This window comes from Taudactylus pleione, unplaced genomic scaffold (genome assembly GCF_031769625.1).
Source record: "Taudactylus pleione unplaced genomic scaffold, aTauple2 ptg000563l, whole genome shotgun sequence".
NCBI classification, from domain to species: domain Eukaryota; kingdom Metazoa; phylum Chordata; class Amphibia; order Anura; family Myobatrachidae; genus Taudactylus; species Taudactylus pleione.
In genome coordinates this window covers 1548134-1575488 of record NW_028284965.1, presented here as the reverse complement: position 1 = coordinate 1575488, position 27355 = coordinate 1548134, and the positions used below count along the sequence as shown (strand labels likewise).

General features: G+C 46.4%; 1 protein-coding gene across 1 annotated transcript; it reads right to left on the bottom strand.

Moving 5' to 3' along the window:
- Positions 1–1463: 1463 nt before the first annotated feature.
- Positions 1464–26309, bottom strand: LYPD8 (LY6/PLAUR domain containing 8). Its single transcript, XM_088453030.1, has 5 exons — positions 26176–26309; positions 15667–15786; positions 8990–9136; positions 5173–5313; positions 1464–3288 (listed from the first exon to the last, which is right to left on the bottom strand). Exons 1-5 carry the CDS (start codon positions 26228–26230, stop codon positions 3104–3106), a joined length of 648 nt encoding a protein of 215 aa, XP_088309156.1. The 5' UTR covers positions 26231–26309; the 3' UTR covers positions 1464–3103.
- Positions 26310–27355: the final 1046 nt, after the last annotated feature.

Genomic DNA, 27355 nt, shown 5'->3' with positions numbered 1-27355 from the left:
GCTGCTATAAGTTACACATGGAGTAATTTCAACTGGGCAGATTTTGTCTGGTCCAAGTGCATGTTATAAAGCCAGTACTCTACTGACATAAAGGAATATATATATATACAGGTTGAGTCTCCCATATCCAAAATGCTTGGGGCCAGGGGTATTTTGGATATCGGAATATTCCGTATTTTGGAATAATTGCATACCATATTGAAATGTCTTAGGTATAGGGCCCAAATCTAAACACAGAATGCATTTATGATTTATATACACTTTATACACACAGCCTGAAGGTAATTTTATACAATATTTTCAATAATTTTGTGCCTCAAACAAAGTATGTGTACATACATGAAATTCATTTATGTGTCATATACACCTTATACACACAGCCTATAGGTCATTTTATACTTTAGTTTTAATTAATTTGTGTCTTAAACAAAGTTTGTGTGCATTGAACCATCAAAAATTAAAGTTTTCACTATCTCAGTCATGCTGAAAATATTCCGTATTTCGGAATATTTGGATATGGGATACTCAACCTGTATATATATATATATATAGATATATATAGATATATAGCCTTGTGTACCATTCATGGGAGATAAATGGATAAGACAAGTCAGGGAGGTTGATTGGCCCTATATAGTATGTATGAGGCCACAGGGCTGTTTAGTACTGGTGTGGTCCAGGGACAGGTCTGTTGCTGTGTGTGTAGTGTGATTACAGTAATATCAGATGGAGGAAGCCGGCGATCTGTACTGTAGCTATTATTTCAAAACAGCGTCTCAGTAAATGTAATCTCGCTGGCGTTATTCAGATAGATCTTAAAATGACAGTAGTGGTGGTAAAGATAGACCAAGAATAGGATATCGTTCACGGCTCTTACAACAAGAACTCAAACAGCCCATGCAATAGATTTATATCCAAAAGGTCAATAAATAAGACACTGAAATATATCAAACCTTCTAAAGAAAACACTGGAGTAGTCGCCCATAGCAACCAAACAGCTTTTAACTGTCATTTTATAGACTGTGCGAGATAAAGGATACAGGGCCTAGCTGACCTAAACATACTCAGTGAGGTACAGTAGCAGACTGGTTGCGGCCACAGAAACCAAATTGGAGCCCAGAGCTCTCTGTGACCTAAACATTCTGAGCAGGTTCCCTTCCCTTTATGTGACCATGGAAGCACAGCCTTTATACATACCTCCCAACATGACCCTCTCCAGGAGGGGCACAATGCTCTGGTCCTGGACTTCCCTGGTAAGAGGTGGGGCTGCAGCACAGTTCAAAATTCAAATAGGGGAGTCACACCAACTGTCATTTCACACACTGCCAACATCACTGGCTGGGACTCACTGGCAGTTGGTGTGACTCCCCTACTTGAATTTTGGACTGTACTGTAGCCCCGCCTCTGGAGCTGCCACCAATCATAAATTACCTGGGAAGTCCAGGACCAGAGCATTGTGTCCCTCCTGGAGAGGGTCATGTTGGGAGGTATACTTTATATACTGTATAAGAGGTCTTCTACATCAGAAGCACTGCGTGATGAAATTACTGTACAGGGCCGCAGCATGGGTCCAGATATGACTCAGATTTTGTGAAGGGGCCCCGTGACCCTTCCCCACACCCACGGACGGACTGGCAACTCTATAAAATGCCAGAAAGGCTGGTGGGCCGGTCCGACTGTCTGGAAGCCTGGCCAAGCAGCTCCGCCTCCCGGCGCTCTGTTTAGAAGAGACCAGCTGCATAGCCACACCCCGAGGCACATGGCCGCACCCTTTTTTCCAGTGGGAAGAATGCCGGGGGGCCTATTTGAAACCCTCAGTCCACCCCTGCCCATACCACACACAGGAGAGAGGAAAAAAAAAAAAGAAAAGAGTTGAAGTTCTTTCGTAAACGTCATCAAAAAACGTACAGTAGTGAGGCCCTTAAAAAAAGTTTTTCATTAAACTAATAAAAAAGATTTTTGTGCAAAGCCATGTGTGTATGTTCATCTCTGTACATCCTGGGGCAAAGCATTCAGACCAGCCACATTTACTAAAGATACTGCTTATTGAAGTCTGAGTGATGCATGCATAAAAGGTGAGATTTGGGTGATTAGAGTGGTGGAAAAGTGAAGGGTAAATGATTTGCACTATTATAGTGATAATACATATCTGAAGTACCTGTGTGCACAATTAGAAGAGCTTACATGTAGCACATTGGGGTAGATGTATGAAGCCCAGAAACGGTATCAACGCACGTTATGTGCGCTGATACCGCTTCTCCCCAATGTATGATCGGGGGTCTGGGCGGTAAATGACAGGGGCGCTATGGGCTCCTGTCATTATCGGCGCTGCTATCTACAAGATGGCAGCGCCGATAGCCTGGGCTATGTACGAACGGTCATAACGTGTGACCGTTCGGCCGGCTGTAGCTGTCGTTATCGACAGCTACAGCCTGGCGCTAGCCTATCCCCACAGCAGGGACAGCGCTGTCCCTGCTGCGGCGGCTGCCGGCTCCCCTCGGGGATCTCGCGATACTTGCGAGATCCCGCGCATGCTCAGTGGAGCCGGCCGGGAAGAGACACAGCGCATCAGCCTAGTGCTGTCTCTAACGGGAGTTAACGCTCCCCCTCTCCGGCCGATGAGATGTTTATACATCTCATCGGTAGTGCTTCCTGCTTCACCTCGGTAAAGAGGCGAAGCGGGAAGCTTTATAGCGGCATGGTACGTGCCACTGTAATACATCTACCCCAATGTACCCATAGTGATGATAAAAGTAAGTAAACTCCATCTGTTTTACAATAAGACACACTGCAGCCTGACTGAGAAACCACGTTCACGTTCACCTCAACCACAGTATACAAAACTGCAAAGCGTAATCCAGTAATGGTGCTGGAGGAGTCGTACAAACCTTATGTAGCGCTCAGGAGTCACATTTCAGATGTACATTGCAATTTCTTTGAAAGAGGATGTGAAGAGTATTATAATCCACTTCTAAAGACATTACAATGTACGAGTGTATTGTGATTCTGCTGCGGCACATCAGGTTTATGCCGTACGATCCGTGCAGCGCCATCATTGAATTCCGTTCTGTGTTTCTGTAGGCTGTGCATATAGTTTATGGATTTACCAGATAAATTTAAAAAGTAAATTGGCAGAAAATAGGAACAGAAAGACACTTTGCTGAAGACCGACGCTCCCATTTGTGCAAGACATGTGGATTTGTGATTTCATACTTCCATCCATCACGTCATAGGTTCTGTTGCACAGGCTTGGTGTGGAGCATCCACCCTTAGACATGTACGATTCCCCTGTGAAAATGACATAAAGTGACATTACTACATTGTAACTGAATATATTTCCTGAACTATGGGCCCGATTCAGACCCGCGCCCTGGGCTGTGTTCGCACGCAGCCTGCCGATGTTTGCAATCTGCGCATGCATACGCATCGCAGTGCGCAAACTAATCCATGCGAGTGGGAAGTGTCTGCTCGCTGCGCATAGCCAACTCGCTAGCTTGAGTGACAGGACGTGCCGTTTGTGGGTGGTGACTGGGGATGGTCGATGGAAACGGGGGAGTGGTGGTGCGAACACACGTGCGCCTGAGCATCTTAACACCGTTTCAGAGGTGTGCATAATTAAGACGCAGCGTCATAGTACACGCAGAGCCGGATTAAGGGGGGGGCATAGGAGGCTAGTACCCCCGGGCCCCCCTTTCTTAGGGGGCCCCCTTCCCAGCCATACTCAGAGGTACCTTGAGCGAGTACTTGCACTGCTGTCCGATGGGACACACTCCTTTTCACACCGGCTGGGGACTGTCACTGCGCTGCCTGCGGTGCTTGATCGGCACTGCTGCGCATGCGTGGCAGGCGGCAGCTCCTCAGAGCAGAGCTCTCTGACTTGAATCTATCATGTAACCAGGGCTCGATGTGACTTTTCTGCCTTCCACTCAGCTCCCAATCACAGCGAGCTCCTGAGCACCGCTGATGGTTAGGTTGGATAGATTCTACTATCAACCCACTGCGGATGCCAGTTCCTCTGTTTCTACCCTGCAGAGACTGTGACTCGCACGCAGCAGCCCCTGCAAGTTAGCAGCCAGTGTCGGTGGGAGACTGTACATTACACAATGCCATTGCTATTGACTTCAGGAGGTGAGTAGTGTGGGCACCATGCTCCACTGTCTGTCTGGGAGGTGGATTTCCCTCCAGGGTAATGGCTGCAGCATTATGCGCTACCTACAATATGTTCCATAAGTCTTCTCCTGTCTCTCAATGAGGTATGTGCTGCTGAATTTCCAATATCATCAAAACCGACCTGATTGGCTACAAGGTAAAAGATAATCTATTTAGCTGCAATCAGTGTGCATGACTTTTCATGTACAGTGTGTGTGTGTGTGTGTGTATATATAATTATATATATATAAATATATATATAATTTATAGGTACCCTCCCCTTCCTGTGTTTGCCACAGGTCCAAGGACGATTCTACTCCTTTCCAGCCTCAGCTGCCAGCAGCAGCTCTCCCAGCAGCAACATGACAAAATGGCACGCTGCTGCTGGTGATGGAGCCTGGAGGAGGTTTCCAAGTCTGCCCCCAGTGCAGGTAGCACCTGCCTGCGCTGCTGCCTCATGAAAGTGTTTGGGGGAGGAGGCACACAGCAGGCAAAGCCAGGGGGCAGTGCTGAGAAGAGGGGGAGGGCCCCTCTGTATTAAATGCCCCAGGCCCCCCAAGGGCTTAATCCGGCCCTGAGTACACGTCACATGTTTGTTTTACACACTGAAGCACTAGCAGTGCTTGCGGTAGGGTATGGTCAGCCGCAAGTGCTGCGTTCGCTTTCCGATGGTCCTCTATGTTACCGATGGTTGCATACACATCCTGGAGATGACATGCATAAGTGGACGTCTTAAGACAGGCTGGTGGGTGTCTAAATACACACTGCGATCGCACGCCAAGACATAGTGGGCGTGCTAATGCCTTGCCGTGCAATCGTGGATTTGCATACTTTCGATAATTAGCTCCACCTGTGAATCTTTTAAAATGTGTCAGTGAGTAATGAATACACCTGTGCACCTTCTAGGTAACCTGGAAAATGTGAACTGTGTAGGGTCCTTAGCAGAGTTAGTAATACTCCTTTCCAGGTGTATCTATTTCTGGGCTGTTAGATGATAATAATAAATAATTTGAGGAACGGTACCTGACGCAGTTAAAGTCACAGAGATACAGGTGTTTTCATCTCCAGTGCATTCCATTGGGACATCTGAAGGACATGGCTTGCCTTCTTCAGTAGGGCAGCCCTTACAGGAAATCTTGTTTTTTTCAGTGTTATCAGCGGGCACTTATAATGAAGAAGAGATTATATGTTAAGAAAATGAAAAACCCACCACGGTATTTTCACGCAGTTTCTAAATCACACAGACAGTACATTACATAACTGTATGTATCATTGTGTTCAGAATGACACCACTGTTACCTTGCATATACAATTGTATCATGTAGGACTTTGCTGTTCTACATTCTTATATGTGTCCTGGTGGGTTTGGGTATTTATTTTAAGCTTGGTCCAATCCTTATCCATACCAAGCCTCTTAGTTAATCTAAGTGGGATTCCATTGTTTAGGCCTGAGGCCAACCAATTTGTCTAGAGTCATACAAGCAGGAAGGTAGGAAGGGGCCTGTAGGTGTTTGAGTTTGGAAAGGATAGTCCGGTAAAAGCCCCATATGATCCCTGTCATTCCCTGCTAGGTCTTTAAATTTAGACCGCCCTGGCCATGGAAGCCATATTAATAGACAAAGTCCTGGTGGAGATAAGCGTTCTTTTGGGAACAGTGCATAGAAGCTGGGGCTTATGGTAGACAGGGTGTTCTGTTGTTGCTATTGGAGATCACTAAATCCCCCCAAAGTCTGTGACTTGAGGAGCCTGCAGAACAACATGGATAGAGGGGAGAATGTCAGGCCAAAGGGTTTGGACCGAGGGACCAGTTGGCTTGTCATGCAGGGGATCAAAGTCTATCATGACTCTGGGTTCCCCACAGAAAAAGAGGATGCCATTTTGCCAGGGACGAAGTCAGGGTAAGAAGTTCTTAGGATACACCCAATGTTTGGAAGGGGTGCGTAGCGGCTACCACACGCTTGCCAGTTTGGGGTGTATGAGAGCAGGAGTCAACCCTCCCCATTGCATTGAGAAGAAAGAAGCCGCCAGTACGAAAAAGAGGTCTTGGAAAAAGCCGTTATGAAAATGGGAATGAACTCGGTCTTGTGCAGGACAGTCTGCAACTATAATCATTGTGAGAAGGAGGCAGTAACAACCAAAGGAAGAAGCGAGTAATACCCTGCAACAAGAAAGAGGCTTCTACGTAACACCAGAGGTGGGGGAGGGGTACTGGGTGCCACAGCCACAGTAGAGGTCAGTGAGAGACCTCCTGTAAGGAGAAGAGGAAGAGACACCCATGATATAAATGCCCCCATGTTATGTGAAAATGGACACCAGTAAGTAAAGTATAGTACCCAGAGGAGTATTCCCATTGTGATGGGGGGGGGGGGGGGGTTGGGTGTTTCACTGCAAGGTGGCAACAGAATTAGAATGGACTTCTGATGGGTAGTGAGACCTGTCTAGCTGTATCTATATGTAAGAGAGACCGGCAGTGAAAGGTTCAACTGTCGCAGGAATTGCCGACATAGTCAGAAGAAAAGTCTCTGGATATTGAGATGTCAGCTATGACAGTCTAGAATAACGTCCATTCAGTGTGGCATATGGAGAAGAGGCTCATGTTGTGATGGGAATGGTACACATGAGAATGGATTCTCTGATGTGCATGAGATGAGGTGTCAGAACTTCCAATGCTGAGTCTACTCTATGGGGTAAATTGCCTAAGATGGGAGTTCTATTAAGAAGTTATGTTACCCATAGCAACCAATCAGATTCCAGGTATTATCTTCTAGAAGGTGCTAGATAAATGAGAAGTAGAATCTGATTGGTTGCTATGGACAACATCATTTCTTAATAGAACTCCCATCTTAGTAAATTTACCCCTATGTCTGCATATGTAAAGAGTGATCTGTCACGCTGTGACCAGCCACACTTGGTATGTGCTATTTATTTGATGCTGTGATATTTATTCATACGAATGTGCTGGGGTACGATATCCATTTATAACTATTATAAGTATTGTGCTGGTGGAGAAGGGAGCTTGTAACCTATCATGAGTCACCATTTATTCAGAGTAATGTGCAGGAGAAAGTGGGCAGAAGTGTGCAGGGAGAGAACAGTCAATAAAGTTTTGTTGTGAGGTGGTCTGGCGCTCAAAATGATTATCTCTGCACTGCAGCTGTTGTCCATATGTGTCCACCTCGCTAGGCCCCACGGGTAGAGCACCTCAGTGTTTGGGGGTCCTTCTTGTTATGGAAGCTAAACCCACGCTATAGCCAGAGCAGTTGAGAGACATTGGGGTAAATGTAATGGCCTGCAACTTGCAAGCACGGGCGAGATCCTGGCGAGTCTGCCCAATGGCTTACAGGGGCAATCATTTAAAAGGCAAAACCAAACCAAAAGGTCGACCGATACAAAAGGGCAACAAACAAAATTTAGACATGAATCTAGGCTGACGAGGTCAAAAGTTCAACAGGGTCAAAAGGTCGACACAAAAATGGCCAACATGTTTTTTTCTAACGCTAATCTTTACCCTAATCCTAACCCTTACCCTCCCCTTGGTGCCTAATCCTAACCATCCCTCTTAGGGGTATATTTACTAAAATGAGAGTTTTTAGAAGCGGAGATGTTGCCCATAGCAACCAAACATATTCTACGTAACATTTACCTAGCACCTTTTAGAAGATAATAGCTAGAATCTGATTGGTTGCTATGGGCAACATTTCCAACTCTAAAAACTCTCATTTTAGTAAATATACCCCTTAGTGTCTAATCCTAACCATCGGGGTAACTGCCTAAACCTAACTGTTCCACCTAGAGCCTAACCCTCCGGTGAGTGCCTAACCCTGACTCTAAAAAAAACAACAATATGTGTCGACCATTTTGTGTAAACCATTCACATGTCAACATTTTGTACATGTCGACCTTTTGTCCCCATCGACCTATTGACTGTCGACTATCTGGTCGACCTATTGCTTGTCGACCTTTTTACTGTCTGTCTCCAACCAGACTGATTTGGTAAAATGCAGGGCTTTCAAAGGACAACTAGAGTGGTTTCATGTAATCCATAGATTGTATGTGGTGTAATCCATAGATTGTATGTGGTGTAATCCATAGATTGTATGTGGTGTAATCCATAGATTGTATGTGGTGTAATCCATAGATTGTATGTGGTGTAATCCATAGATTGTATGTGGTGTAATCCATAGATTGTATTTGGTGTAATCCATAGCTTTTAAAAGACAACCCCACCTTTAGTGTAGTATACATTAATTAAATATATCTCCCACATATTAAATTGGGGTAGTTTTAAATGCCACTGAAGGTGAATATGTATTTTTAAAGACGGAGCACATGGGGCCGGATTCAATTAGCTGCAGTAATTAACCCACAGGCTGCAGTTTAATGCGGATTAGTCTGCAGAAATCCACATTAAGTGCAGAATGCAGACTAATCTGCGGTAAATGCCCTTATCACTGGTGCCGCTAACCTGCTAACCCATAGCTCTGGGTACTTATCCCGGGACCTATGGGTTAACGCTTGTTAGCCCCAAGGGGTTGTTATTGAATAGCTTTGTGCATAAAAGCCCAAGGCAACCTCCCTTTTCCTCACGTGGTAAATTACTAATTGAATCCAGCCCATGGGTAGTGCTTGAATGCTGCTCACCTTCTGGTAATTTTGGCACTCAGGTGTTTCCAATTGGCTGGATTAACAGGTATGCTCTATAATTATGCAATCGGTTACAATAATCTCACACATCGTGCTTGTTGTGTAATCGTATACACAGCAATATTGGGCTGGTTGGCGCTATCCCTTGCAACATTGGAGTGTGTGTAGCCAGCAACATAAAAAATCAGATACTTACAAATAGGAGTGGGTGGAGAGCAGTTGGAAATGTAACAACAGCTGCTGCTCAATTTAATTTTACCATTGGGAACGCTGTAACTTCCATACAGAATACACATATTTCTGCTCCCACAATATCTGCGAAACATTTTCTTTTCCGCTCCACCTGCAAATAGAAATCTAAGTAAACACGTATTTTCCTAAGCAGAGGAATGATAATGAGGATGACAGATCAGTGAATAAATCATTTTATATTTTCTAATACCCCTTTTACACCGGAGCTAAAACCTGGGTTATTGCAGGGTTAACCCGGGCAGCTCCCTGGTGTAAAAGGGGAGAGGGTTGGATAGCCGGGTCGAGTGACCCGGCAATCCAACCCAGGTAAATAGCAGGGTTTAACACAGGCGTAGCCCGTGAAACCCTGCTGTGAGAACAGCGCACTCCGGGTCACGATGACCTGGAGCGCGCTGCTAGCCAGCCGATTGGTCCGGCTTCAGTGGTGCTTGGAGATGATGTCATCTCCAAGCGTCCACTTTCACTCCAGGAAAGCCGGGTATATGCAGACCCGACTCCGGCTAAATTCCGGGTCTGATCTGGATAGGAACTCTGGGCCTGATTCAGAGCCGGACGCTCTGAACAAGCGCCCGCTCTGAATCAGGGCGTGTTTTTTTTTTTTTTGAAAAGCGGCCTTTTGGGCGCTCGCATAGCTGTGGGTTACCACCCACAGCTTATGCGAGCGTCCATGATGATGGTCGCGATGGTCAAGACCATCGCGACCATCGGGCTTGCGACGAGACCCTTGTGGTAGGGTCTCGGTGACCGCAAGCCCTGGAGTGATTTTGGCTCTATCAGAGCCAAAATCACTCCCACTGACATCACTAGTGATGTCAGTGGGGCCGGACCCAGACGGTAGGCGTTCCCATGGGAACGCCTCCGTCTGGCAGCCACGCCCCCGGCACGCCCACCAAAGGGGGCGTGCTGTCACTCACCATCGACAGCAAGCCCCCTTTGGTGCGAAACCCCGAGCGACGGCTTCCCCGTCGCTCGCCGGGTCTCGCGCATGCGCACAACGGAGGCGCCTCCGTCATGCGCATGCGCATTTGGGTAACATCGACCCGCTTGCGAGCGAACAGCGCTCGCGAGCGGGTCTGAATGAGACCCTCTGTTCCAAGTCCGGGTCAGACCCGGAATTTTGGTGGTAAAGGGGTATTACTAACAAGACACCCAATTTGGGTAACCTGTGACTTGATCGATGTGCAGAGTGGATTTCTGAACATCACAACTGACATACACTTGGTTATTATAAGCCCACACATACAGTAGTAAAGCAGTGTATGGACAGTTTGCTGCATATAGACCAAGTCGTACGTGTGTGTAATACTGTATGTCAAACTGTAATTGCCATTCCGTTATTAATAAATGCATTGACAGGTTTAATAACCACCACACTGCATTGTAATGGACTGTGATCACCTCTGGTTATAGGGCCTGATTCACCACCCATCGCAACTGCGATTGCATCTCCATAATCGCACGCAGATCCACAGCGAAAAAATGCAAATCCATTGCGATCGCAATGCAGTCTCAGTTCAACATAAGGCCGCCCACTTCCCTTTACTCGCATCCGTAATCAGGGCTGGTTAAAGGCAGGGCGACAGGGGCGGTCATCCCGGGGGTCCCCACACACTGTCCCTGACCTCTGGCCACATGCCCTTGGTCAGGTTCAGCTAAAAAGGTTGGTTGCGAGCTACTGGAAGCTCGCGGAGCTCCGCATGTAGCTCGTGACCAACTTACTGAAAGGTAACTGGGAGCGGTGGAGTTCCCAGTGATGCATTGCGCGGGTGACGTCATGACATCACCCGTGATGAGAGGAGCCTGGGCGCCTTTACTGGATCCAGTTAGATCCATCAGGCAGCGGGCAGCAGTAGTGGCGGCGGGACCCGGAAGCCCTGATGGTGTGGAGCAAAGACCGGTAAGTCAGGGGTGTGGGCGGGGAGGGGTAGCTAGTACTGGGGACACTACTTTAGGGTGTGCGACTACAGGGGGCATTGAAGAAGGGGAACAACTACAAGGGGCATTGGAGAAGAGGCACAACTACCGGGGGCAACAGAGAAGGGGCACAACTACAGGGGGCATTGAAGAAGAGGCACAACTACTGGGGGAATTGCTGGGGGAACAACTACAGGGGGCATTGCAGAAGAGGCACAACTACTGGGGGCATCGGAGAAGGGGCACAACTACAGGGGGCATTAGAGAAGGGGCACAACTACAGGGGGCATTAGAGAAGGCGCACAACTACAGGGGGCATTAGAGAAGGCGCACAACTACAGGGGGCATTAGAGAAGGCGCACAACTACAGGGGGCATTGCAGAAGGGGTACAACTACTGGGGCATTGCAGAAGGGGTACAACTACTGGGTGCATTGCAGAAGGGGCACAACTACAGGAGGCATTGACGAAAAGGCACAACTACTGGGGGCATCGGAGAAGGGACGCAACTACAGGGGGCATTAGAGAAGAGGCACAACTACAGGGCGCATTGAAGAAGAGGCACAACTACAGGGGGCATTAGAGAAGAGGCACAACTACTGGAGGCATCAGAGAAGGGACACAACTACAGGGGGAATTAGAGAAGAGGCACAACTACAGGGCGCATTGAAGAAGAGGCACAACTACAGGGGGCATTGAAGAAGAGGCACAACTACAGGGGGCATTAGAGAAGGTGCACAACTACAGGGCGCATTGAAGAAGAGGCACAACTACTGGGGGCATTAGAGAAGAGGCACAACTACAGGGGGCATTAGAGAAGGCGCACAACTACAGGGGGCATTAGAGAAGAGGCACACCTACAGGGGGCATTAGAGAAGAGGCACACCTACAGGGGGCATTAGAGAAGGGGTACAACTACAGAAGGTATTGCAGAAGGGGTACAACTACTGGGGGCAACAGAGAAGGGGCACAACTACTGGGGGAATTGCAGGGGGCACAACTACTGGGAGCAACAGAGAAGGGTCACAACTACAGGGGGCATTGAAGAAGAGGCACAACTACTGGGGGCATTGAAGAAGGGGCACAACTACTGGGGGCATTGCAGGGGGCGCAACTACAGGGGGCAGTAGAGAAGAGGCACAACTACAGGGGACATTAGAGATGGCGCACAACTACAGGGGACATTAGAGAAGACGCACAACTACAGGGGGCATTAGAGAAGAGGCACAACTACAGGGGGCATTAGAGAAGAGGCACAACTACAGGGGGCATTAGAGAAGGGGTACAACTACAGGGGGCATTGCAGAAGGGGTACAACTACAGGGGGCATTGCAGAAGGGGTACAACTACTGGGGGCATTAGAGAAAGGGCACAACTACAGGGGACATTAGAGAAGGGGCACAACTACTGGAGACATTCAGGGGCACAACTACTGGGGGCATCGGAGAAGGGGCACAACTACTGGGGGCATTGCAGAAGAGGCACAACTACTGGTGGAATTGCAGGGGGCACAACTACTGGGGGCAACAGAGAAGGGGCACAACTACAGGGGGCATTGAAGAAGAGGCACAACTACAGGGGGCATTAGAGAAGGGGCACAACTACAGAGGGCTTTGCAGAAGGGGTACAACTACAGGGGGCATTGCAGAAGGGGTACAACTACTATATGTGTATATATGTGTATATATATAACTTTTATTGATAGGGGCCCCCACATGTTTATTGCCCAGGCGCCCCCACAGAGCTTAATCCGGAAATTGCTAACCTCATCGCACGCTTTGGGAGCTGAAGCTGCATACGCCCTCGCAGTGGATAATTTATGGACGCCCCTGTAACGGTATGCACGCCTGCATTTCGCCGACCACCCCCGATCACAGTGAGCCCTTCACGCACGCACGCATACTATGATGCATTCGCAGATGTGCACAACCGGCTGATAGCGTGCGTAATCGCAGTTTCGATCTTTTCTGAATCAAGCCCATAGTCTCCAATGAGTTTGTGTCCCAGGGAAGCATTATCCCTAGATGCAGGTACAGTACGTCATAAAAACAGTCCAGGCGATAGCTGTAAGACTGTCAGATGGAAGCAAACAGTCTTTCCACCTTATTTTTGGTTGGTCTGTATTGTATAGATATTCTATCTGCCCAGCTACCGTACAGCAGTTTGTAGTGTGACCGGCCCAGTCAATGTAACGTGGGGCTGGTTACTACATTAGCAGGGGACATCATACTAGTTGTTCTTCTCATAATGGATTTTAGGCAGATCGCATGCTGGCCATTTTTATTTATTCTTTAAGTCATTGCAGAGGTTTTCTCATTCATTTGAACGGGGCTCGTAGCACAATATATTTGTGGAGCAGAAAAAGGTACTACTGTACATGTAACAGAATATAGTAAAACTACATGAATGGCATCATAAGATGCCCCCTTAATATTTACTACTTATGGTGCATACACACGGTCAGAGGACCTCATTCAGAGCCGGACGCTATTTGCGGTCGCTCGTTCTGAAAAAGGGGCCGGATATTTAAATTGAGCTCTCGCTCTTTGCGGTCTGTTGACGCCTCTATGTCTGAGCGAGCGTCCGAAACATGCGCTCGCTATATTGTAAAGACGCCCCCTGGCCACTCGCATCCTACGTCATCTCCGCTATTTATTAGATTAATCGAGTACATCGAAAGGCGTATGAACTGCTCGCTATTCTTGTGGTAGCATTTTCCTACCGCAATCATGCGAGCAGTTCAGGCTAAAAGACAACCAAGTGACGCGGTCGATGACGCTGCTTTGTTAATTATGCACACCCTTAAAACGCCCGTTTTGACAGTTTGGCACGCCTGCGTTCAGATCTCCACTCCCCGTTTTCAAGCACCTTCCCCTGTTACCACCCACAAACGCCTCATCCTGTCACTCAAATTACCAGCCCCTCGCTATTTTGCGAGCACACGATTTCCAACCGCACTGACTGGTTGGCGCATGCGCATTACGACCCATACGCATATGTGCGAACATCGCTCGGAGTGAGCGAGCGGCCGCTTACGAGCGGCTCTGAATCAGGCCCAGATTTTTCTTCAGATCTGAACGATAACGATTTTAAAAATATCTGAAAGAAAAATCTGACATGTGGGCAACAATGAACGATGGACGATGCGCGTTCCAGTTTGTCAGATAACGATATCTGACATCTGATGTGTTTGCAGTCAGATTTGGTCGATTTCATTCATTTTAATACAGGCTGAACTCATTCAATCGTTTGCAAATCGTTCATCTGACATATCTGACCGTGTGTATGCTCCAGTACAGTAATTACCTTCAAGTTTTATTACCTCCAATTTGAGGTGAACCAGTTTCAGTGTTAAGGTGTGTACACACTAGACGATATATCATACAATCTGGTCGATATCGGCCGGATCATACGATATATTGTTCACATCGTCTAGTGTGTACGCACTATATCGTGTACGTTGCGCTCTCTCACGCGTCATAAGACACATCTTTTGTCATCTCTACGTGCAGCCCAATCTGCCAATATTGTTAACAATTGAATGTGTACGCATGACCAAACGATCAGAGCCGCAAGTAGATATTTTGGTTCCCTGTGCGAGAAAGTTCATTGGTGCCTCCCCCCCCACAATGGAAAGGGTGAAAATGTGACTGGAGTTCCGCAGTATTTTCTTCTATTACAGATAATATACATATTGCCAACCATCCCCACCACACAGCAGCCAGCAGCTCCTAACTGAACTCTGGGAGCCTTGGGCGGGGAGACGTCATGACATCTCTCCTGTCCCAATAGGTTGCAGGGACGTCAGAAGGAGGCAGGGAGACTGCGGCTGTCTGCCTCCTCTGTGCTGGGCGCCGCGGACTTGCAGCAGCGGCCACCCGGTGCCAGATTAAAGAAGAGAGAAATACTATGACACGTGATGGTGGGCGGCCGGTGTTCCGCCCTCAGCAATGTTGGGCTCTGCGCGGAGGCATAGATTGCACCACCCTAGCCACGGCCCTGCAAACGCTATGTGCGACCACCCGGCCGAGAGCAAACAAGTTTTAAGGGAGCAAACGACATATTGTTAACGATGAATTTATTTAAACGATGAACGATAAATCATTTGATCGTTTGTTAAATCGTCTAATGTGTATGCACTTTATTGTCTGTCCGGAAGTTCAAGGGAAATCGTTAACGATGTCGCATTGTTTGCACATCGTCTAGTGTGTACCCAGCTTTAGAAGAATTTATAACATTCATAGAGTTCATTTAACAACTTTCACCTATTTTGTGGAATTTTCCTAATGACTTAAGACATTTACATTTTCAGATTTCATAATACATTTACAGCTTATATTTTTAATTTATATTAAACAGTGTCATTATTTAATTAAAATGGGGCACAACGATTTTTCCAGCGGGTCCCACGTCTTTCATGTATTTTTGCAGGTCTTTAAACCTTTATTTCAGATATTACTTCACACAGTATTATTTAAAAAAATTATATTATTATATAAATATATTTTTTTTTACTCAAACTGCAATAATAATTCACATCCAGGTGACTCATTGCTGCTGAGTGAAATCATTTGCATTGTCTCGTATGGCTTCCAAAAAAAAATATATTCCGCAGTGAAAGATGAGAGCAGGCTATGTGCTTGTAATCTTTAGACATTTTCATTTGTGCCTTTTTTCGTTTTCTTAAAGTCATTTCTCTACAGCGTACCTATTGAATTAGATTCCAGAGTCGAAACACATACATCAGATTCAGGGGGGCACATCTGTGATATTCCTGTACAAGATTGTTCGCCTTCTACCTGACATTGCATGCATGACATAGAAACACCTGTAATATAAATGGACACAAATATCTTGGTTTACTGGTAAAACAATCTCTTCAGTAATAATTTTAGAATAAAATAAACACTAAACATTTTTTTTTAAATAAGATAATTTGATAAGAATTCTTGATTTTGCACTTCCTATTAGTACGGTATCTAGGGGCACAGGCAGCCCTTGCAAAGTGAGGACTAGCCTACCTAAAACCTCTACTGAACTGTACATCATAAACACAACATCATGATGCCACAACAACATGCCTGGGCCATAACAAAATGGAGGCTCTGTGAGAGAGCCCAAAGCCACGAGTTTGAAGCGAAAGACAAGACTTGGGTACTTTGTGAAGAGCCTTTCCAGGTATCTTGTGGCTGTAGCTCCCCCCAGGGGTTATTATTGTGTGTGGTGGCTGGTTATTATTGTGTAGGTGGCACTCCCCACCCCATGACTGGCACCTGTTGCGAGTGACCACAATGTGAATTACAGCCCTGCTTACTATACTGTTTAGTCATAATTCCTGCTCTTGGGAATGTACTTTTGGGCCATTGTGACCTTTGCCAGGGATAAGGCCAACCCTAGTGCTTACAACTGAAGCCACAACCACACATTTTAACTTAACTGACAGCTGAAGCAACCACAGCACATTTTTACTTAAATATGTGTCCACATCATACTTGCTGACATTCAACTCCTCCTTCCGGGAGGGAGCTGAATGTCTGCATACAGCGGGAGGCGTGGCCGGGCTATGATGCTGCTTGGGAGGTGGGGACAGGGGCGGGACTGCACGATCGCATCATTGTGGCCCCACCCCTCTTCACAATGCCGAAAATAAAGGCATTGTGAAGCAGGGGGTGGAGCCACGATGACACTATTCAGCGGGAATCACGTCATAGTGCCCCCCCCGCTGCGGGAGTTTCTAGAAGTAGTCAGGGGGGCAGGCGGCAGCCAGGAGGCTTGCCTGCCTTTTTGGTGGGGTCGGTAGCGGCACCCGATATTCGGGCTCCCAACCAAATCGGGTGGGTAGGCAAGCCTGGTCCAGATCAGTGGCAGATCTTACCTAGAGGCTGCAAGGCTGCAGCCGCCCCCCCCAGTAAAATCCACCACTTCAGTGAGCCAGTCAGTTAGCCAGTGCAGTCCGTGACTGCACTGGCTTCACTGTGACTGGAGGTGGTTTCCCATTGGAAGCACCACCTGCCAGTCACGTTGAAGGTAGGCAGCCAGGGGGAGATATCTCCTCCCCCTGGGGCTACCAGTCCGGGCTGCGATCAGCGGAGAGCGGCTTCTAGTGGAAGCCGCTGCTCTGCCTTTCGGCCAGCCCTACAGGGCTTCTTGGGGCTCCAAACATTTTTATCAGCAGAAGCTGCTTGTGTGTCCTATTCACATCACTTTGCAAATAAGATGCAATTTAAGGGGGGAAAAGTTGCATGAAAAGATGGTTAGCGCTACCGAATCGCATGGCACTCACGCATTATGTGTAACACAAGTTGCAGCCCATGGAGGATATACAGTATGTATGTGGACACATCTGTAAGTAAAGCCAATTTGTGTAACATTTAAAAAAAACTTTTGACTAGGGCAAGAGCCACTTTTTCAATGATCCTTTACTTCCTCCTAGTCAACTGACTAGAAATGGATAAAGTAATTGGTGCCATCAAAATGCTTAGAGATGTGAAGTGAGGGTGAGGATAGAACAACATGTAGCCAATCAGATCATCAGAATGGTCACAGCAGCAGGAGATGTTAAAGATGATCTTTTTGGAAGGCAGTGATCAGCTTAGTGAGTATTGGGCCACGTGGTGATTCGTTTAGTGAGTATTGGGCCACAAGAAGCCACAGACTGCCAGTTGGACTGGAAGACTAGACTACATGGAAGGAACATCACCTAGATACATCATTATACATCTATATAGAGTAGGATGAACCTCGCTGGCCACTTTTTTCCCTAAGTTTCCAGTTTGCCCAAGCCTTTCTCTACTGTTGGACACTTTACTTCCTAGGCCATCAACAAGAGCATTAAGGAGAAGACTAGGGGGGTAGGTAGAGAGAACAAATGCTACATCGAAAAATAGGATTGCTAAAATGGGTTGGGTATGAAATTCTGGCTGTCGGGATGCCGCTGTTCAGATTACCAATATCCTGACAGCCAGAATCCTGACACCCATAGGAACGCATGTAAGTATTTTCCCTACCCCTACCCTAACCCTCCCTCCCCGATGCCTAAACCTAACCCCCCTCCCTAGTGTCTAATCTAAACCTAACCTCCCTCTCACCCCACCCTAAACCTAAGACCCCCTCCCCGGTGCCTAAATCTAACCTCCCCCTCCCCGCACCCTAATCCTAACACTCCTTCCCTGGTGCCTATACCACCCCCTAATGTTTACCCCAAACCCTGCTACCTAACGCAAAACTCCACCTACCCCCCGATATTTACCTTCAGGATGCAGGCGGTCGGTATACTGGGATTTCGGTGCCGGTATTTAGACCGTCGGCATCCCGCACGCCGGGATGCTGACTACATCCCGCTAAAATATGTGCTGAAACTAACCTGGAGTGCAGGGATGCTTTACTCATAGCCCTAGTTCATATTTGATACACACCCTAAATGTTTCTCAGCCCCAGTCCTCACACACCCCAACAACTCAGGTTTTCAGAATTTCACTAATCATGCCAAGTGACTTGGCAGGGTAAGTAATTATTTTGTTTCCACAGATGAAAATTCTCAAAACATGCTCTACTGGGGTCAGCGTGAGGACTGGCGTTGAAAAACACTATTTTTGAAATACAGAACTGTGTGAGGATAAAGTGCAATACCAATTACAGATGAAAGGCTGAAGTCCACCATCAACACTAACCTCAGCAACACTACAGTATTTATCACTTACTGCAATCAGCACATGTGCTTGGGGTCGAGTAACTTAGGACTTAGAGGTTTCACCTCTACGCCTCCTTTATAAAGTCTTCACTCCCACCAATGTTTGTTTTTCTGTTGGTGCAGCAGAGTTTTGTTTCCTGTTTTGAATTTAGATTCATCATACACTTATTTACCTCTTCCAAACCATTGACTTTATCTTTATCCATCATGATCAGTGGAGGCTCCAGAGGTGTGGTTGCAGTACAGACTAAAATTCAAAAAGGGAAGCCACACCAACTGCCAGTCAGTACCAGCCAGGGATGTTTGGCAGTATTTGGGGTGGCAGTTGGTGTGGCTCCCCTAATTGAATTTTGGACTGCACTGCAGGCCCACTTCTGGAGCCACCACTGCTCATGATGCTACCTTTTTTTTTTGGGGGGGTGTGTGGTCAAGCTCACAGATGTAGGATTTCATGGACGGTCCAATACTTAGCATTACTGCCTCACAGCACCGAGGTTGTGGGTACAATATCCACCATGGCCCTAACTGTGTGGGGTTTATATATCTCTCTGTGCTTGCGTGGGTTTCCTCCGGGTGCTCTTGTTTCCTTCAATCCTTCTACACTCCAAAAATATACTGGTAGGTTAGTTGGCTTCATACAAAAATTGTCCCTAGTGTGTATGTGTCTACTTGTGGTAGAGATCATAGAGTATACTTGTAATATATAAAGAATATAGAGTGTAACCTCCACTCCATGTGTATGGCCAAATATTCTCTGTACAGCACTGCAGAATATATATATGCGCTATATAAATAACTGGTAATAAATAAAAATTACTTAAAAAAAATTGTAAGTGGAAGAAAAACACAGATACAGTGGGCCTCATTCCGAGGCGGTCGTAGGATGCAAGCGGTCGCTCAGAAACAGGGCGGCCACCTCCATATCGGTCGTTAGGCTGTGGGTTAACACCCACAGCTCTAGCGACCGCTAAGGGAGATGGTCGTGATGGTCAAGACCATCGCGACCATCGGGGCTTACGACGAGACCCTAGGGTAGGGTCTCGTCAACCTTAAGCCCCAGGGAGCTTCCTGCTCTGTTTGAGCAGGAAGCTCCCCACTGACATCACTGATGATGTCAGTGGGGACACCCAACAAAACGGCAAGCGTTCCGAAAGGAACGCCTCCGTTTGGCCGGGCACGCCCCCTGCCCGCCCAGCAAACGGAGCGAGCTGTCAATCAACATCGACGGCTCGCTCCGTCTGCTTCGAGCCCGCTAACGACGGGTGATCCGTCGTTAGCGGGGGCTCGCGCATGCGCACGATGGAGCCGTCTCCGTCGTGCGCATGCCCTGTGGACCAACATCGAGTCGGTTGCAAGAACTCAGCGCTCGCGACCGACTCTGAATAAGGTCCAGTATCTCAAGTTAGTAGGAACAGAAGTTATTACACATAAAATTGTGACAGAATAAAATTCTCACATCACTCTTGTTGTCTTCAAAAGGGTACATACAGTATGTTTTGAAAGAAAAAGTAGTCAACATGCATGTCATAGCAGTTGTAATTATACTGTGCAATAGACAAATGGTGGCAATAGTAATACACTATATAGGAGAATAGATGATTGTAGCACTTACAACCAGGCAGTTAAATACATCATAACCTTTTACTAATGAGTTTATCTAACCCTTCCACTATGAACCTAGAACAACTTACATTGATGTATAGGTATTTTGCCCCTAAGAGACCTCTCCCTTTTTCTCTGGTTTTTATTATGATTTTTGTTTCTTCCATTATCCCAGTATAGTTCATGGTAGTAATTAGAGATGTGCGGTTCGGTACTCCAGAAATTCGAATCCACCCAAATTTCGTGAATCCGGACAGATCCGAGTTGCACTTCTGATCTCCTCAGGAGATCTGGACAGATCTGAGTGGCGCTTCTGATCTTCCCGCAGCTCGGAATTCAGATATTAAATCTGAATTTCGGATTGCAAAAACTACATGATTTTAGCTGTTTTTTAAAAAGTTTTTATCAATTTAAAAAAAAAAAAAACCCAGATCCAAAACCAACACACAAATATGAATCCAGATCCAAAGCCAAAACAAGGGGATTAGCACACATCCCTAATAGTGATATTAAAGTATACAGAGTAGCAGGAAATAACTGTATATATCCTATATAATACTTTCTTCCCCATTCATTAGGTAACCATTTATAAGACCCTGTACACAGAGCCGTAACTAGACTTTTTGGTTCCCTGGGCCAGAAAGAGCATTGGTGCCCCACCCTGTTTATCAAATAAGGACATAAGATGCGAAACCAACATTTCCACAATTTCTGATGGCAGTCTCATGGGCAGATAGACACCTTACACTTGGAGCTGACTGCCATGTGAGAGGTGACAGGTTTGAGTCCCGGGTATGACAGCATTTTAAAATGGCTGTGTAAATAAAAGAGGATGACTGAATGTCCTTGGGAGGTGGACAGATGGAGTGGGAGTCAGCCAGAGAGGAGATAGGGGCAGCCAGGAGATGCTACAAGTGAGAATGATTACAAACAGAAAATTGACAGGCCGAACAGTGTCCCCTGCCCTGCAGTGCTCCGCACCACCCTTGTTACGGCCCTGCCCTTACACTTGCATTCAGAAGTCAATAAGCCAGGGATATGATTCTGAAATGGGAGCAAAGTAAAAACAGCAAGTAACCTTGTATGTGGAACAAAATGTTACAATGCAAGGAGTGCAAAAACATTTATATTAAATGCTGGAGAGCTGTACAGTACTTTTAGCTGCAAATTAAATTAGCGTTTGGGCACGCCCTCCCAAATCTAAACCTCTCTGCACATTTTACATCTGCCCCTCCTGCAGTGTGCAACATGGTTTTGCCCAGATGCAGTCACTTGCTCTTTTTTTGCTTTGCTCCCAAGTCAGAATCTTAGCCCCAAACCTCCTATATCATACCTCCCAACATGACCCTCTCCAGGAGGGACACAATGCTCTGGTCCTGGACTTCCCTGGTAATTTATGATTGGTGGCGGCTCCAGAGGCGGGGCTACAGTACAGTCCAAAATTCAAATAGGGGAGTCACACCAACTGCCAGTCCCAGCCAGTGATGTTGGCAGTGTGTGAAATGACAGTTGGTGTGACTCCCTTATTTGAATTTTGAACTGTGCTGCAGCCCCACCTCTTACCAGGGAAGTCCAGGACCAGAGCATTGTGCCCCTCCTGGAGAGGGTCATGTTGGGAGGTATGCTATATTGAAGTCAGCCAGCCACATCAGGAGCACTGCATACAACTGGCCTGTATGGTAGGGTGGCTGAAAAGAAGCCATTACTGAAAAGAAAAAACCCATCAAAGCAGTGCCCTAGCTAAAGTGTGGGTTAAGGTTTTTGGTCAGATAAGAATAAAATGGAACTTTTTGACACCAATTCTAAACACTAGGGGGTGTTTTTACTAAAGTGAGGGATTTTAGAAGTGGAGGTGTTGCCCTTAGCAACCAGTCAGATTCTACTTAACATTTATCTAGCACCTACTAGAGCAGAGGCCTGGCCAACCTGTGGCCCTCCAGCTGTTGTGAAACTACACATCCCAGCATGCCCTGCCACAGTTTCAGCATTCCCTAATAGCAAAACTGAAGCAGTGCATGTTGGGACTTTTAGTTTTACTACAGCTGGAGAGCCACAGGTTGGCCATTCCTGTTCTAGAGGCCAATAGCTAGAATCTGGTTGCTATGGGCAACATCTCCACTTCTAGAAACTCTCACTTTAGTAAATATACCACCATGTGTTGCATAAACCTAACACCATCATGCTGTGGGGATGCTTTCTCTCAGCGGGGACTGGGTATGGGAACCGATGGATGGTGTAAACTACAGGGACAACAAAAAAGTGAATTTTCTACAGTGGTGAAGTCAAAGTGCAGATACTGTATATATCAATCCAATTGAGAATCTCTGGCACTATTTGAAAGTTACAATTCACAGGTATCACTAAACCAATCTGAACATCCTGGAAGAAACCTGCAAAGGAGAATCGGCAAAAATACTGCCAAACACTGTGCAAATCTAGTAGTCACTTTCCCCTACAGACTTTCACCTGTCATTGCAGCAATAGGCGGTTCTACCAAGTACTAGTCTGCAGGCAGGGGCGTATCTATAGAGGGTGTAGTGTGTTCGGGGCACACGGGCCCCCGGGTCCAGGGGGGCCCTGCACCGCACACCCTGCACCCATATTATTTTAAACTCACCTGTCCGTGGTCCTGCGTCGGGGGTCAGCACTGCTCAGAACACCGGAAAATGGCCGCCGCTGCCATTTTTCCGATGCTTTGCGCATGGGCAGTAGACTCTGGGCACATCTAGTGCCCAGAGTCTACTAATGCTCCGGTGGCTGGCCAGCCGCGTCAGTAGGCTGCTGGCCACCGGGGAGAGAGGAGGAGGCCCCGCACGGAGTGCACACGGGCTCCTTCCTCTCTTAAGACGCCCCTGTCTGCAGGATGTGTATACTTATGCAAGCAGCATTCTTCAGGTTTTTTATTTTTTATTTTTGAAGACAAATAATAAATTCAGAGTTTGAAAATTGACTTTACGAGCCATCTGGTTTACAAAAAAAAAAATACTATCTGGAATAATAATAATAATAAAAATCTGTGCAAATGTAATATGTAATACAGGCAAATCTGTTGACTTTTTAGAGGGTTGAATATTTTTTCAAGCCACTGTATACATACTATAGTATCTTCCAACAACAGTTCATTTTATTTATTCATTGAATGTGCATACAGTAATTGAGAGATTGGACAATAGGGAAGGCACCTAATCCTTTATATAGCAATCACATTACATCAATTGGATCAAAAAATAAATAAAGTCAATGAAACAAGACGTTAACTGGCCAGAACCTTCCAATGTGTTTGACATTACTTCTAAAGACAGTATTATTTGATTTACTTTTCCCTTTTGTAGTTGTACAATTTGTTTCACTTTTTTCCTTTCATTTGCCACTGGGAGGCGATAGAGGGATGTCTTCCATGTCTCCAATTTATCCGATATTAATATGATAGTCAAGCACTAATAACAGTGGGCCTCATTCAGACCCAGTCGCAAGTGCTGAGCGCTCGCAACCGGGTCGATGTTTGCCCACTGGGCATGCGCAGGTCGGAGCCGGCTCTGACGTGCGCATGCGCGAGACCTGGCTAGCGACGGCCGCTCCGGGTCTCGCACCAAAGGGGGTGAGCTGTCGATGTTGATTGACAGCTCGCCCCGCTTGGAAGGCGGGCCGTGGGGGTGGCCGGCCAAATGGAGGCGTTCCCGATGGAACACTTGCCATTTGGGGGTGGCCCCACTGACATCAGCAATGATGTCAGTGGGGAGCTTCCTGCTCGATCAGAGCAGGAAGCTCCCTGGGGCTTGCGAGTGCCGAGACCCAACCTTAGTGTCTCGTCGCAAGCTCCGATGGTCGCGATGGTCCTGACCTTCGTGACCATCACCCTGGTCGGTCGCTAAGCTGTGGGTGGTAGCCCACAGCCTAGCTAGCGACCAGGAGGCCGCACTTCAAGATGCAAGCGGCCGCCCTCAATCAGAGCGACCGCTTGCATCTAACGACCAGGTCTGAATGAGACCCAGTGACCTACAGATGTGTCTTCGTACACTGTAGCTCAAGTTGCTGCAAATAGCCCCTCTTTGCGTTCCAGGTCCCAGATGACTTGGCAGAACGTCTTTCTTGCTCATAATGTGCATCTTGTTTGCAAAAGTAAAACAACTGGGAGCAACAAAACTAATTTGCCAGATTATGAGTCACAGATAATGTCTTCACCTGCCCTAATACTGTATATCCAGCACCACTTGGAGGAAGTCCTGAAGGTGTAACCATAACTCCATAGCAACCCAAACATGGTATCAATCCCTCTGCATTGGGGAAAACCGTATTCTGATCGAGCACTGTATATAATGCTCATGTGACTGAGAACCGTTCCCAGGTAGTGATTTGCACCAGAGGCTGCTAGTGACAGAGCAGGCTGTGCAGTCATCGTTCTTGTAGGGATGGACATCAATGGGTTAACCATCGATGGTACAGTCACTGGTTTTCATCGATGGTGTATAGCCATCAACATGAGACCATCAATGGTTTTGCCCACCGATGGTCAGTCCTACTCTATTAGTCAGCCTTGCTATATTGGGCAGCAGGCCAATCATATTTGGGAGCACGGCTTCGAGGGTAGTGGTGGGGAGCGGAGCTATACTCCATGTTTCCAGGCGCCAGGTAGGGGGAAGAACAAAATACACTGCGGGGCTCTGTGCCATCAATAGCAGGGAACCATTGCATCTCCGCCATCGATTGTAAAAGCATCGACCATCGGTGGCCATCCCTACATTTTTGTACATATATAGGTTCTTCTGGGCTTTTGTCCTAAATACCCTTATTACAATCCACCACTCCTCACTTATAGTGTGATCTCTCCTCTGCACTCTAGATAGCTTACACTGTGTGCCAGCGAAAGATTGTTATGAATTTCTGGCAAAGCACTGGATAGTTTTCCACTGGAATGTTCCTTGTAAGCATGACTAAATTTAGCTCACACAAGAACACAAACGACAAGTTCACTGGTCTGGAGAGTTAACGGCTTAGAGAAAGAGACAGTGCCTAGAATAAAATACAGACACACACTACAGATTAGAAATGCAATCCAAAACCCAAGTTCTAGATTTATATGGGAGTTCCGAACTAACAGGGGAACCCAGCCGGGACTCAGTTCCGAACCAAGACTCGATTAGACTCAGAACCCCTATGTCAGGGTGTGTTTGTATTTCAGAAAAACCGAAAAAACCACATTTCTTCTTTCTTCAGATGAATGGAAAAATGGAATTTTACACTCAGCATTATTCCGAGCAGAGACTACAAAATCCCCAAAATAAGATTCTCAGAACAAAGGGACGTTTATAACATTTACTCAGGAGGCACTTTTTAGACCCTTTAACGGTTTCAGCAGAGAAAGTAACAAACTATAATATTATCTATCATGTACTATATTTTTAAGGTATGTATTACAGTATCTGCATTATAACTCCTATTTATTATGTACAGTATTACTGACTGCATAGTAATATTTATAATGACTCACTACATATCTGATATTTATAATGATTCACTGCATAATAACTTATAATGTGTTACTCACTGCATATTAACGGTTATATATCATGTATTACTCACCACATATTAACTATTAAAAACTGATTTTAAATGCTGATGATAATCAATTTCCACCACAATATGTTCAGTTTATTCAATGATACGAAATGACTTCATGTTCTAAACAGTTCTTTCCACAAGTGTAAAAAGCCTGTTGCCGAAATAACTTAATAAATGTGTAAGTGACAGAATGAATATATTTTACAAATATTTTTTTTATGTCGTTACTGTAGATCACTGTACAAAATACAGATGATGTCACGTTTTCATGCACTACAAGCATCAGCCGAGTTACTGCACATTAATTGTTCTGTACGACTGCAAAATATAAAATAGAACTTACATCCACACCGTGAAAGGACTTACTTGTAGCTACCAGCGCAGACAGGATGACGGTGGATAGGAGAACAGATGCTTCCATGATTACTTGTTGGTGAGATGAGAGGGGGAGATGACCGGCACCAGCTGCCTTTTCTTTAATAACTAGGGCGTTGGCTTCTCCATAGAAAGCAATTAGACCAGAGGTGACGTGGTTCACAACCAGTACCAGGCTAAATTTCTTTCACATGTTTAACCTTAAAATGCTCAGTAAGCTGTAGGAAGTAATTAAGTATCTATACTGGAGGGCAGTGTGATTGCTTCTAGTTGTGTGATAAAATATTAATTTAAAAATAGAGTAGACTTTTATGGCAAGTGCCAGATGTTGATTATTTTCCGTTACTATCCACTTTCTTTGCAGGCAACAAAAGAACATTAAAAAAAAAATACTTTATATATATATATATATATCGTACAGAAAAAAGGTGTCACTCAGAGACTGGATACAAAACAACTTTTGTATCCAGTCTCTTTTGTATCACTGTATTTGTTTCCTGACGACGGGGTTGCGGACCCCGAAACGTTGACACCCTGATTCAACACTAAAAGTTGTTTTGTATCCAGTCTCTGAGTGACGCCTTTTTTCTGTACTGAATTTGGATGTTTTTGGCCTGCCTAAAGGAAGGCACCAGAGCAAGTTACCCCTGAGGGGGTTCCGGGGTGCCGGGATTATTGGAATATATATATATATTAGGGGTGAGCGGGTTCGGATTTCTGAAATCCGAACCCCCCCGAGCCCCCCCGATCCGAGTCCGATCCGAGTCAGGCTCGACTTTTCCCGCCTGACTCGGATCTGAAATCGAGGCAAAACGTCATCATCCCGCCTTCCGAGTCTCGCGGGTTTTGGATCCTATATAAGGTACCCGCGTCGGCGCCATTTTCTCACTCGGCTGTGGACAGTGAAGAGGGAGGGTGGGAGTTAGGGCTGTGTAGTGTAGTGTAGTGTAGTGTAGTGTAGTGTAGTGCTGCTGTTGTCCACTACTTCAAAGTCCATAGGGGCTGGCTGTGTTGTGCTGTGCTGCTGTTGTTAATAGGGGCTGTGTCCACTACTTCAAAGTCCATAGGGGCTGGCTGGACTGTGTTGTGCAGTCAGTTCTCCATAGGGGCTGTGTCCACTCCAAAGTCCTGTGCAGTGTCCCAGTCCTAAAGGAGTGCTGTAGTGTTGTCC

Excerpts from the sequence above, each read along its gene's own strand:
- LYPD8 (XM_088453030.1), bottom strand. The coding sequence starts at position 26,230 with ATGGAAGCATCTGTTCTCCTATCCACCGTCATCCTGTCTGCGCTGGTA. Across the intron at positions 9,137-15,666 it reads TCTGGAATCTAATTCAATAG|GTGGAGCGGAAAAGAAAATG; the intron begins GTACGCTGTAGA and ends TTCTATTTGCAG. Across the intron at positions 5,314-8,989 it reads CTCTCCACCCACTCCTATTT|TGCCCGCTGATAACACTGAA; the intron begins GTAAGTATCTGA and ends CTTCATTATAAG.